Source organism: Chelonoidis abingdonii, chromosome 1 (genome assembly GCF_003597395.2).
Source record: "Chelonoidis abingdonii isolate Lonesome George chromosome 1, CheloAbing_2.0, whole genome shotgun sequence".
NCBI classification, from domain to species: domain Eukaryota; kingdom Metazoa; phylum Chordata; order Testudines; family Testudinidae; genus Chelonoidis; species Chelonoidis abingdonii.
The window spans coordinates 334,684,168-334,698,673 of record NC_133769.1 but is presented as its reverse complement, the minus strand read 5'-3'; the positions used below and the strand labels follow the sequence as shown (position 1 = coordinate 334,698,673).

At 42.2% G+C, this 14,506-nt stretch overlaps 1 protein-coding gene across 1 annotated transcript in view; it reads left to right on the top strand.

Annotated features, from left to right (window-relative positions):
* RNF17 (ring finger protein 17) overlaps positions 1-14,506 on the top strand; it is a 232,475-nt gene that overhangs the window by 97,298 nt on the left and 120,671 nt on the right. Inside the window, exons 18-21 of the mRNA XM_075066159.1 lie at positions 5,851-6,041; positions 7,032-7,170; positions 8,744-8,897; positions 9,772-9,887. Coding sequence (XP_074922260.1) covers positions 5,851-6,041; positions 7,032-7,170; positions 8,744-8,897; positions 9,772-9,887 — 600 coding nt within the window. The remainder of the gene's footprint in view (positions 1-5,850; positions 6,042-7,031; positions 7,171-8,743; positions 8,898-9,771; positions 9,888-14,506) is intronic.

Sequence of the window (14,506 nt, the reverse complement as noted above, 5' to 3'; positions counted from 1 at the left end):
TCCTAGTGTCACCTACGCTGCAATCGCCCTTCCTTAAAGACTGCTTCTCCCTTATGAATGATTCAGGGTCCGAACAGCCTTCCTCCAGTGAGGAGGAGTCTGAACTATAGGGTAATGTTTCAGTGCAATCAGAATTCCACCCGCAGAGTCCTGTCACTCGCAGGTACAGGAAAATTGTCTAAGACTACCCTCGAGACCCTGCCTCCTGGTGTGTTAACCCCTGGATGGCACCACCTATGCCTTTTCTACCACCATGGCAGTATTGGGCCCCATGGGTGCCTTTCCATCGGCAGCACACCCGCTATTCCAATCCGATGAGACGCGAACTTCCAAATGATAATGACTCACTTGGCGGCACCCTCCCATGCTCAGTATCAATTAACTCCTGCTTCTGACTCAGTACCAACTGTAGTACCAACTGAAACAATGCCTGAAGGAGCTTTACTTCTCTCCCCTCTACTGCCCTCAGACGATTTTTCAAAATTCCAGGATCTCTTTAAAAAGGTTACCAGCGAGCTTAGAATCAATCTAGAGGAAGTACCGGGCCAACAACATGAGTTAACGGACATCCTGCAGCCCTCCTCTTCATCCAGACTGGCATTACCAATTAATGCAGCCCTTCTGGAACCTGCTAAGTCCATCTGGCAGGCTCCAGCCCAATCCAGCCTACCTGCAAACAAGCAGACCGTAAATACTTCATTCCCTCTAAGGGCTCTGGATTCCTTTTCTCACATCCTGCGCCAAACTCACTGGTAGTGGACGCAGCCAATCAAAGGGACAAACAACAATATTTCCGCCACACCCCAGCCAACAAGGAAGGCAAACACTTAGACCTGCTGGGTCGAAAGTGTATGCCTCTTCAACCTTACAATTTTGAATTGCCAGTTATACTGCAATTCTGGCAAAGTACGACCATAGAAACTATAACAGGTTCATGGACTTTATTGAACACATTCCAGACCAGAAGAAACAACAGTTTACAGCTTTAGTTTCCGAGGGCCAAATCATATCACACACGGCTCTTCAAGTAGGTCTGGATTCAGCCAATATCGCAGCAAGATCCACCGCTATGGCGGTGGTCATGCGCCGAGGTTCATGGCTCTCCTCTTCGCTCTTTCCTCGCGAGGTTCAGAGCACCATAGAGGATCTCCCTTTTGATGGTGATAAACTCTTTGCTTCCACCAATAATGAGATGCTCCACTCAATGAAGGACTCAAGGGCAACTCTTCGATCCTTAGGCATCCAAACCCCTACAACCAGAAGGCGACAGTACAGATATCAACCTTACCACTGTCCATGCTACCCCCCATATACTCAGCATTTCCCAAGATCTCAGGATCAACAACAACACCACCAACGCCAGAGATCCAGATACTAGCGGCGTCGCCCCAATTCTTCCGGAATGCCCCAACTTCCTCCAACTAATAAGCAGATTTGAACCTTTGGTCGAGGGTCTCGTAAACATCATCCCAACTTCAGCGTTTGCACTGCCTACAACTATCTTTGGACACCGCCTACAGCCATTTTTGCACCAATGGCAGAATATTACCACCGACAAGTGGGTTCTAGAGGTCATCACAACTGGGTATTCTATCCCCTTCCTCTCCTTATCCTTCCACTCGTCCACTTCCCTCTGCAGGACACCTCTCACACGAGCCACACTCCCAAGGCAAGAAGTACAACATCTCCTCACCTGGGCTATCGAACTTGGCCGAATGCCTACAAGGGGAAAGGTATACTCCCCCTTATTTCTCACAGAAAGTAAACTGAGATAGTGACCGATCTCGCCTCAGGAGGGCTCACCAAATTTGGTCAAAAAGCAAAGTCAAGATGGTGTTTACTCTCACCCACCATAATTCCAGCCCCTGGAGCAGAGTGATTGTTTCAGCCTCGCCTACAAGACTGTCCTACTTTCGCGTCATCTATCCACTGCCCACAGATATTTTCTTTGTTTACCCTCTGTTAATGCATTTACAAATACAGAGTTTTACCATTTCGGCCCTTTCCACTGCCCTCGATGTTTCTCCAAGCTCCTAGTGGTAGTCACTGCCTACCTCAGGAAAAAAGGAGTCATAATATTCCTTTACCTCGATGATTGCCTCCTGAAGACCTCCACGTTCGACGAGGCCCTTCGCTTCACACAAATCACCGAGTGCTTCCAATCCCTGGGCCTGCAAATAAACGAAAGCAAATCCACATTAAGTCCTACCCAGCACCTGGAGTTTATAGGAGCGAGCCTTGACTCCACAACTGGACTGGCATCTCTCCCACCTGACCGATTCAATACCATAAAACTGCTGGCTACAAGACTTCGCAACAGCCCCCGGGTCGCCGCCTGAGACTGCCTCCAACTACTAGGGCGCATGTCCTCCTGCACTTTCGTGGTCCAGAACATACGTCTCTACGTGAGATGTTTCCAAGCTTGGCTGGCCATGGTTTACAAATCAAACGTGCAGTCACTTAACAAACAACTGGCCATACCCTACCGAGTCAAAGACTCTCTCATATGGTGGACAGTCTCCTACAACCTCTGCTCTGGAGTCCCCTTCCTCCAGTCCCCCCCAACTCTGATGATGCGACTGATGCATCCCTCACGGGCTGAGGGGCACACATCTCTCACCAAACAGTCCATGGGCTATGGTCTCATTCCGAGACCTCCCTGCACATAAATATTATAGAACTTTGAGCTATACGGAATGCGTGCCACTGCTTCCTTCCACTAATCAAGAATCAGCATGTACGCATAATGACAGACAACATTGCCTGCATGTTCTACGTAAACAGACAAGGAGGGTCTTGTTCCCACTCTCTTTGCTCAGAGGCCATAAAACTCTGGAATTGGTGCCTTGCGAACCACATCCACATATCAGCTGTTTATCTCCCAGGGGTGATGAACACCACTGCCGACAAGTTAAGCAGACGTTTCCTTTCGGAGCACGAATGGGAGATAGACGAGGGAATCATTTACAACATATTTCGCACTTGGGGTCACCCAACCATAGATCTCTTTGCAACCGCGAAAAACACGAAATGCTTCAATTTTTGCTCCAGGGCGGGACTGGGCAAACACTCCCTCGGAGATGGATTCATGATCTCATGGCACCGGGACTTAGTTTATGCATTTCCCCCAATACCATTGCTCAACAGGGTCCTCATAAAGATATGAACGGATCTTGCCAGGGTGATCTTGATCGCACCTTCATGGCCAAGACAACCATTGTTCCCTTTCCTCACCAAAATGTCAGTTCGACCACCGATCTCCCTGTCTCTCATCCTGAACCTCTTATCTCAGCAACATGGCTGGCTTCTTCACCCCAATCTCTCCATGCTTCATCTCAAAGCCTGGTACCTGCATGGTTCTCCCAACGAGAACTAGACTGTTCCGACCAAGTTCAGAGGGTACTTCTACACAGCAGAACGCAAGGATTCACAAAATGGTGCTCAACTAAACAACTGTCTCCTACTTTGGCACCTCTTCCTTGCATACTCGACTATCTATTGGACATTAAGGAAGCCGGCCTTTCCTTCAGCTCCATCAGAATCCACTTAGCTGCCATCACAACCTTTCATGGTACAGTTGACAGTACCTTGGTCTTCGCTCATCCCATCACCAAGCGTTTCCCGAAGGGACTCCAAACCCTATATCCAGACATTAAGCCACCTACCCCTCCATGGGATCTTCACCTAGTATTGTCCTGTTTAACTCATCAACCCTTTGGCCTGGCACCTGCTCCTCTTGCACCTCTCGATGAAAACAGCCGTTTGGTGCCATACCTCGCAGGACGGCAGACGATATACAGGACCCCTTGTTAAGCAATCTACACGACTCTTCTTCCAAGCGCAAAGTACTCTATTGCCACACACAATTCCTTCAAAAGTTCCGCTTAATTTAAATCAATGAACCAATAATCTACAACTTTCTTCCTAAAACCCATGCAACTCCTTCGATAGCCTCACGACAACACTTGATGTGGCAGGGTTATTCCTTTTATTTGGACAGAACAACCTTCAAAATTCCTAGAACTCTTTGTCTCCACGCGAGAGAGTCCAAAGGCATGCCTATTCTACTAGGACTTATCGAACTGATCTCGATTGGTACGAACTCTCGCTATCAGATAAATGTTACTCCAGCGTTGATTCAGAACACATTCCTAGATCTGTAGCTTACGCGTAGTTTTACGTAATAGTTACCATTGACTGACATTTGTAGAGCAGCCACTTGGTCCTCCGAGCACACATTTGTCAAACACTATGCCCTTACTCAGGGCCCTCTCTCTGACACTCGATTAGGCAGGGCAGTATTATCTGCTGCATTCCTGCCAGATCCGAAGTCCCTACCTCCTTGAGATACACTGCTTCGAAGTCACCTAGAGTGGAGCACTCACAGGGACATCTCTCTCGAAGAAGAGGAGGTTACTCCCCTTGTGCCGTAACTGACGTTCTTCGAGATGAGTGTACCTGTGGGTGCTCCAATACCCACCCTCCTCTCCTCTACTTCGGAGTTGGGGTAGCCTTCGTTGTAGAGAAGGATCTGAGGGAACCGGCCGCGCATGCTCACTAGAGGCATACTCAGAGCAGGGCCAGGCTCTAAGCATGCGTGGCAGCTATAAGTACTGCTGCAGAAATCTCCGATCAAAGGCGCAGGGGCACACCAACACCTAGAGTGGAGCAGCCACAGGGACACTCATCTCAAAGAACATCAGTTACTGCACAAGGTGAGTAACCTCCTCTTTTTCTTACAGGACGTCGCTGCTTTCTAGCAGTCTCTTCTAAGATGGATATATTTGTATGATATGCTTTAGACACTCACTGTGTTGAGCTGGGAGCAAGATCTTTGCTCATAATCCTTTTATTTCACTAGCTCAAACACATATCATGCTGCTGGTGCTATTTATACGCACACTAAAAATCTGACTTACGATCTTTTTTTGCTTATTGGGATAGGCTCACAATATACTCTATTTTTGTGAGGCTCCCATGAGTACAACATATACAAGCCACATAAATAATATTCCTGTTCCTACAACTATATATTCTCTTCCATTTATTAATAAAAATTGCTTATTTATAGTGTTTTAAATTCTATTTAATGATTCTACTCTGTTAAAAAAAATAAATGTTTGTTATAACAGTACTAAGACTTTGGAAACAGATTGGAGGCATTGACTGAAGAAAGGTAAGAGGAGAGAGGTATAATTTTAGTGGTTTGAGCATTGGCCTACTAAACCGAGGGTGGTAAGTTCAATCCTTGAGGGAGCTACTTAAGGTTCTGGGACAAAAATCTGTCTGGGGATTGGTCCTGCTTTGAGCAGGGGCTTGGACTAGATGACCTCCTGAGGTCTCTTCCAACCCTGATATTCTATGATTTTGAGGCTTGAGGTCAAATTAAAAAGCATAGTTTGACCTAACTATGACTATTGGGTACCAAACAGTCTGCAAGTAAATTCCAGAGGAGGAGAAGAATAAGTTTATGGTGGTTCAAGAGGGGAAAATGATAAGTAAATGAAATTAAGAATGTGAGAATTTTAATTTGAATATCAGGAATATCAAATAGTGAAATCTTAGGAAGGGGAGTAATCTACAAAAGAAAGTGATGAAAAGACCATTGCTGAAGCCATTTAGAACTAGACTTGAAAAGAGACACTAGAAAATATACTATAGAGAGCAATTCTGCACTGCCAAGGTTACGGATTCGAAGGTCTAGTGAGTCTTTTCAATGTACTGTGTGTGACATCTTGGCTTCATTGATGTCACTGGGAGTTTTGCCACTTCAGTGGAGTCGAGATTTCATTCTGAGTGTGATTGATTTTTTGTTTTTGTGATCCTTAACATTTTTTCCCCCGCAAACAGAATGAAGGTTGGGGGGAAGAAGTGAAGACAGAATTTTTGAGAATGGTAAATAACAAAGCTGTTATAATGAAAGTATTCAGAGAAGAGGATGGTGTGCTCATTGTGGATCTGAAGAAACCGCCATTTAATAAAATAAGGAGTGACATGCCAGTATCTCTTAAGGATGCTTTAGTTTTTACAGAGTTAGCAAGGTATGTGTCATCTTAAAAGGACTTTAAGCATTTATTTTTTAAGAAATACACAAAATTAAAGGAATCTAGTTTACATTCTATAAATTGTACCCTTGCTAGTGGTGCTATCATGGTTTGTTTCTGCAGTTGTAAATAGCTTCCACATTTTTTTCACCCAGGAATGATTACGTTCACAAATGTGGTGTCATACTCATTTTGATGACACAAAACCTCATTTGGATAACTGGGTTCTAATTGCAACACAAAAAGAGGCACAGCAGAGTTGTCAGACTTATACCTTAAGAAAAATTATTTCTAAGCTTTCAAATAATAATTTTGTTCATAACACACAAATTGACACAGCACACAGCTAAACTATATCACCGTGAGTTTGACTACCTTGAAGTTTTTCTGGTTTTGTCTTTCTTTATGAATCTTTAGTGGTCATTAAAATAAGAATTTTTTTTTATTTTTATTTTTTTAAGAAAAAAGGATACGAGAGGGGAGGATAAATGGAAGATGGCTTATCCACTATTCCCGCAAATACCTTGCTGCAGTAATAATTACCTCTTAAGTAACAAGAGAGAGAAAACATTTAAAGGAACCGTGTTTTATTCTAAGTAGTAAAGGCAAGCCTTTCACCTCTGACCTGTTTTAAATAATGTAAACACACACTGTTGCCTTAAAACAGTGAGTGAAAGATAGTTTGGAAAGCTTTAAAGGAGCAGCAATCACATATACCCCACAGTATGTCTCACATTTGGGAAGACTCAGTTACTGGAAAAGAGGAAATTGGCTGCACAGCACTACAAACACGCAAAGTTCAAGAGCTGTTCATACAAGGCAGTATTGTAATAGCTAACAATCCATGAAATTATTAGCCAATCCTGATGATTACTTAGTTTTTTAATAAAAGGTCTATTAGGCCTTTCATAGAAAATTTCACTCAAAGATGCCGTTCATCCACAACTGGCTTTGACATAGTTGATTCACTACCATTATTCTCATTAGGTTTCGATCACAGCTTCCTAGTCAACCGGAAAATAATATGGCATTGCAATATTGTCCGCCCACATTGCCACAAGAAATGACGGAAGTCTCCATTGTCGTTTCTCACATCAATAGTCCTAGTTATTTCTATGTTCAGTTGGTAAGTATTTAGAAATATTGTAAATTTAATTAAAATATTGATTAAAATTTCTGGGCTTTAAATAACCAAACAATAAAAACATTGAGCTGCCGAACAAGATATTAGACTTCTAAAAATCAGTTGCTACCCCCTCCCCCTGAAAAAATAAAGTTCTAGTCAGTTTTCTTATCGCCACCTATAATACAGAAATTTTCTAGGTATACGTACAGTGTCTAGCGCAATGGGATTCTGAGCCTAAATAATATTATAATAAAGGGGGAAATGAGATATTCATTGTGGCACCATACCTAGTTCATAAACAGCTCATCTTGCTAGCCAGGGTGTGTCTCTGATCGATCGGGGAGCAGTGGAGTCACCCCTTCTCTCCTTCCCTCCCACCCAAGTGGGGGGATAGGGGAATCTCAAGCATGAGCTGCTGGGGCAATGCTGTACATGCTTCTCCTGGCTCGCTCTCTTCTCCTCCCCCTCCCCCATGGCCTGTATATGTGTGCATGGGAGAGTGGGGAGGTGTTGCCACTTTCTCATTCCTTCTCTTCCCCACAGCATGGGGCAGGAGGGTGGATATTTCACATCTGGGTACTGGAGGATATTCCATGCACTCCTGCTGCCACTGGACGGCAGGGTTTATGATGGGCTGACTGGTTGGCTCTTGCCTACTTGAGGGGGGTGCTTTTGTTTGCTGCTGGCGAGTAGCCATTTTGGTCTCTGTTCCAGTCCCACTTTTCCCCACCCTTGTGTAAGGAGCTAGATCTCTTACAATCCAAGAAACTAAGCTGATCATCAAATTTTGTTTGAGGTCTGGAAGAGATTTTTCCTTTATGGCAAAATTGCAAAACTCTGCTGTTTTGGGGTTTTTCACCTTTCATCTGGCATCTTGGAGGTCTGGTCTTAAGGTTTAAATGACATTTGTTGCAACTTTGGTGAGTTTAGAAAGAGTCCAATGTGAGGTCCTTGTGCTCTTGAGCCCACTGGGTTACAACTGTGCATAGTAAGGGGGTATAATGGCATGGTGAATGGCTCCCTTCATCTTTCCTATCCCCTACATGGAGGTGAACAGTTTAGGACTCTGGCTTCCAGCCAGAATCCTTGGCTGGGCCTGAGGATGTAGAGAGAGCATTAACCTCATACCCACTTGTAGGTTTGTAGAGCCCACGGCCATTGGTTCTTAGATGAAATTCTCACTGTAATGTCCCTGCTAAGTAGCTTTAAGTAGTATATCTCTATTGGTTAATTGTTTTAATAAAGTTTTGGTCTCTATTTAACCATACTATGGTATGTCTGTCTGTTTCTGTGTCCACATCAATTAAGTGCATCACACAAAGTGTGGTATTAGAGAATGGCCTACAAAATCTCCTTTGATAGTAGATTTAAACAGGGCAGTATTCAAAAACTTGAACATTGGTTAATACACTTACACCTTTTGTGACAGTCATTGCCTTTTGTGGCCTTTGAGCTCAAACTCTTTTTTGGAATTGCATGCCACAAGTCCCAAAACATTCTGAATGTCTGTGGCTTATTCTGATGAGTAAATACTGTAGTATTGGTTTTTTGTTTGGTTGTTTCATTATTTTAGATAGAAAGTCTGGACTTTTTAGTTCTCCTGAAGAAAATTGAGGAAGTATATAAAAATGATGATGGAGAAAATCTGGAAATTCTCTGTCCTTTTCAAGGCCAAACCTGTATAGCGAAATTTGAAGATGGAGTTTGGTACAGAGCAAAAGTTACTGGTAAGTATGTTAGTTACTGATTATCTAATTGTGGTGTTCAGTCAAATAATTGGAAATGGCATTTGATCAGAACTTGAATAATAAATAATACTTATTTTTATTGCTGCAAAAGGTAGTAATAAAGACCGATACTAATAGTCAACTTTATAACCTTATAAAATATGTTTGATACTACTTTTGTTTTGCTAATTTGCTATCAATAATTTGTTTTACATATTATAAGGTATTATATGTGGAACAAAAACATTTATACACATATACAGTAGAATTTCAATAACACACACAATCATAATTGTCATTGTATACAGAGCCCAATCTTCTGCCCGTCTCTGGGTGTAGCAGAGATAGAAGAGGCACAAAAAAACTATGGTTGCAGTGCTCTGATACTGGAAGCAGCTGGTGGCCAGTTTGTCCCACTGTCATTGTTTGAGGCTGATCTGAATTACATCTCAGATACTATTTATTTATTTGTATTACCATAGCATCTAGGAGATCTAGTCATGAACCAGACCCACACTGTGCCCAAAGGGCCATCTGCTAGCTAGAAATTATCTAAGCAGTGTTTTTCAGCCACATGCCTGGCCTACTCCATACATAAGAAGTATAAGAGATTGGCATTAGGACCAACTATTAACACATTACTGAGTGATTTTCCTTGATCTGTGGGAATTTTGGCTAGCTGTTAAAGGCTGTAGCAGCTTTGCTGATTTGGGATCTAAACTGTTTCAGAATGTAGTACTTTATGCGCACGCACAATGTATGAGTACATCTATCTTTGAAATTCTGGCCATAGATGTTTAGTATATACTTGATAATAGTTACAAGTGTTAATGACTTCTGATTTGTTTACCTGATATTGTAATGTTTTCTGAAGGACTGCCAGGGCATCAAGAAGTTGAAGTTAAATACGTTGACTTTGGCAACACTGCCAAAATAACTCTTAAAGATATGCGTAAAATTAAAGATGAGTTTTTGAGCCCTCCAGAAAAGGCAAGTTTTTATTATTATTTGTCTGAATTGAAAAGCTTAAAATTTAGTAGAATCTGAAGGATTTCCTTTGTTATAATAATGTAAGTAAAGATCAAATTATTGAAGTCAGAAATCTTAGGGTTCTTTTTTTTAATTTAAATACACTGTAATGTAGCATTTAAAATGCTTTGGATACAAGTGAATGAAAAGTTTGCACTTAACATTTTTTTTTTATGTCACTAGCCTTAAAATTAATTCAGATGTTTTTTTAATGTCCAAGTCAATTTTCAAAGACTCTCACTTGTTCTACAGCAACACTCAGCTCAATTTTGTTTGCTTTCACTAGTTTCAGAAAATTATCTGATATCTGCTAAAGCTCTCTTTAAATATATGTCCTAAATTTTTGTGGGGGAAACTGTTTTTAAGGGTTCTTATGCTCTCTGATGTTTATAAGGGTCTTTGCAGCAAGGGAGAAGTTGACAATGCAGGAGAACAGCAAAACTGACAATACACAAAGTGTTGTCAAATACATAATGTGAAAAAAACTGGAAGAAGACAGGGAAATGTTCTGACTTTTAATTATAGTAATTTTGAGTGTTGCTTATAGTTATAAGTACAATAGTTTTCAGACAGAAATGTGATTTTTTTTTTTTCATGTTTGTGGTCTCTTAAATCATTATAGGGTGCACAGGTAACAATTCTTATTTTTAAGCTTGCCCAACGCTTTGTTACAACCAACTGAAAACAGGGTCCTATACCTTTGCCAAACCTTTAGGAAAAACTTTTAGAGGGATATTTCAGCTAAAATGGTATGTTTCTGAGAATGAGGTTGGGGAAAATGTTTTGCTTGGGACCAAATATTCTTATGTCCCTTTTGTTGAGACCCTCTAGTGCCTCCAAGCTTTGGAACAAGGACTTGAAATTTCTGGGGTGTCTAAAGTATTAGCATGCCTTTTACATTTGTGATAGTTCGCCCAAATGTGGCTTAGTTGTAAGACTCTGAAAAATTTCAGGGCACTTATACTCAGTAGAGACTTGCATCAGAGAACTTAGCTGCCAAACTCTATCAAGAGTCTGCAGAGTAAAAGGGGAAAGGGTTCTATAATCACTAGAGCACATTCTCCCACCAAATCTGGAATTGAACTCATTATTCCTGAGTCTCCGCATTCCTCTGCTATCTAGAAATAGCTGTGAAACCCACTGGCAAACTCTCTCTCTCTCTCCATCCCCCTCAAGTGGCAGGTCCATGCAGAAGATAACAGCCTTCTACTGCTATCTGCTACTCCACTAGTTCAAATGATCGAGAATTGTAGGATATAAAGGTCTGGCTGGTGGCCTATCTGGGGAGTCAGTATGGTCCACATGATTAAACTTTTGTGGGTGGTTTTTTCAATTCTAATTTTAAAAAAACATAAATTACATACAAAAAATAAAAACACAAGGTTGCCAAGGCAATCATTTAAAAAATTAGGAAATGCCAGAATTAAGGTTGCCAATACAACCTTAATTTGGCTCATTCGTGTGTGTGCATTGATACAATCTTTAATTAAGTGATCACATATTTCTCCTAAGCCCCTTCCCTCTCAGCACCTAAGTCCAGACTGGAGAGACATCATGTCACTACTTTCCAGGAGTCTGAATATTTCTGTAGTGCTTAATTAAAACAAATTTTTCTTTATGTACTTTTATTGAAGTTAATTATTTTCATATTTACTGCCTGGTAATCGTGATTACCATGGAATCCTCAATGGCTTTATCTTTTCTTAGTTATTACTGTTATCATAGGTTTATTACAGGGGTTATATCCTTTCCCTGTAGGAGATCCATTGTGGGAGGCAGTGAAAGCTCGTTTATATACATATAAAACATCCTCAAAAGGTCAGAAGACCATTTTCATTACAGTTTTTGAATTCATTTTCAAGAAGAAATATTAATATCTTTGCTTTTCTCCCTAGACTATTTAATCACTTAAGTCAGTCATGTCTTGCTATTAAAATCACTGTCAAAGGGAATTGCCTCTGGCAAGAATTATAATTTAATCAACCCTGAGTCATGATTTTCCTCAATGTTATCCTATTTAGTTTTATGTTTACTTATTCATTGAACTTAACAGTAAGATCTTTGGTTACATCTTGCAATGTTGATGATTATGATGTATAGTTTTGGATCAGTCTGAAAAATTGCATAGAATTTAATTTTGTTGTTTATAAGAAAAGATGTGCATGTTCTTCTGACCTTTTGAGGCTGTTTCATCCAAAAGAAACTGAACAAACTCATGTATTATACACCCATAGAAGTTTTATATGTATATAAACAAGCTTTCGTTGCCTCTCACAATGTATTTCCTAGACTAAACCTGTGATAATGGTAATAACTAACACAAGATAAAGCCATTGAGGATCCCAAGGTAATCACAATCACCAGGTACTTAATAGGGAACTAATAGACTTCAATAAAGTACATAAAAAGAAAAATCTCTTGTAATAAAGTGTTGCAGAAATACTCAAGACTCCTGGAAAATAGTAGTTAGATATGCAAATTACCCTGTAGATGAGAATTTAGGTAAGGAAGAAGTGCTTAGGAAATCAGCTTTTGACTTTGAGGCACAATTTGGTCTTGGATCCTCCTTTTGCAACTCTTTTATCTAACAGATTTCTTTCTTCTCCATGCCAACTCAGCAGGGTGGGGGCTTATTGCAATATTTTGAGGTCTAGGGAGTCTACCCCAGTTGTGAGCTTAATTGCTGTAAAGTGGCTGAAAGTTCATTAAAATGTTACAATAACCTATAACCATAACTGTTGATAGAAAAAGGTTAAAATGAAGGACAGGCTGGATTAGTACGTACAAAAAGTGCTACTGATATAACTATAGAACTGTGAAGGTTGCTTGTAAACAAGAGAAGAATGGAATTGGGAAAATAATGGAACAAAATTGGTGTGTCAGAAATTAGGCTTAATTGGTGAACCAAAAAAAATGAGGTGAGCTATTTTGCTCATTGCTGCCTTTGAGATCCTTAAAAAGAGAGACTTTGGGAATCAAAATGGTGTAGTTGACTCCTGGAGGATTCCCTCAGGAAAGGCCAATAGCCTCTGCTTCACTGCAGAGACTTAGTCCTTCAGTGGTAATCCTCATTCATCATGACACTTAGATCTCAATGCATCAGTTGAGAAACCTGACCATTACTGCTGGACCAGTGAGGACTCCAGAGTGATACTTATGAGACCCTGCTTTGTCCTCCCTTTCCTTGTGTTCCTTTCCTCACTATCTTTCATCTGTCCTCTCTTTGCTTTTGACCTGATCCTGAGACCAACTGTTTCAGCATGACAAGATGAGACTGGCCAGCCTAGCTAGATATGCCCAGGACTGGTGAGAGAGTGGGAATCTGCCCAGATTAGCCAGGTGATGTCCCAGACCAAAGAAGTGAGCTAGGGTCAAGAGCACCAGCTGTCATGGCCACCCTGCCAGCCCTGGATGTCTGTCCATGACTGACTGACTTGCATTCTAAGAATGTAAAAAAAAACCAAAATCTGTTCTTCAAGTGTTTTGCTCATATCCATTCCATTGTAGGTATGTGTGCTTGCCACATGCACCGGTACTGGAAGTTTATCCATAGGAGACCGGCTCTGACACGCTCTGGAGGGGCATGCATATGCTGCATTATAAGGGGTGCCACTGGCTCCTCCCTCCCTCAGTTCCTTCTTACCGCCAGTGACAGTGCTGGAACTGCTCCTTGCGTTACCCAGTGGTTTTCTTCTGCGTTGTGTGTAAATAGTTACTGAAGTGGGTCTTTTGTGGTGTAGTTGTTGTTGTTGTTGTTAACTTAGATAGTCCCCTGTTGGGACTTTGCCCATGGCTGGGGCATGCCCTGTTCCCTGGGCTTTAAGCCGTGAGAGCGCTGTCCAAAGCCTATGCCGATTAGCGATCCACATCAAAGCTGCTTGAAGTGTGTGAGTGAAGCCCACATCAGTGACAAGTGTTGAATCTGCAAGAGCTTCAAGCCAAGAACCAAAAAGGAGTGGGACATAAGATTGAGAGTGCTCCTCATGAAGTTGGCCCTTGAGCTGGTCTCAGAGCCACCGAAGTCACCGAGTGCGTTGGTGCGAACTATGCTTTTGGCACCGCGTTCCCAATGCCAGTCCCAGTACTGGTGAAGAGGCCTAAAAAGCCCCAGGACAGAGGGCGCTCCCCAGCTCCATGTCGGGTGAGGGCGAAGGCTGCGGAGGAGCATAGATACTGAGGGACGGGCATCCCCAGCCAGACCTCCAGACCTCCAATGGACCCATGGCCCACTCCATCTAGTGGAAGAAGTCTTCAGCTCTTGGAAGCCCTATACACCTTGGAGGCCTTCCAGGCAGCCAAAGACATTGTCTTTGTGGGTGCCACCAACACCTCACTCTAGCATTTTTGTCTCTAAGGGGAAGCCAGTGCGGTCCCCATTAGTGTGGCATTGGTCCCTAGCACTGAGGGAATCAATGTCAAAGTGTCGATCCCAGGGGATATGCTTCTGAACTGCCCAGACTGACCGGAGATCCCAGCATTACTTGTGGCAGGACTCACGTTACCAGTCCCCTGTGGGATGGCACCGCTCGCCCAAGAGCCGGCAGGGGACTGAGGCGCACCAGTCTCCATACAGAAGACAT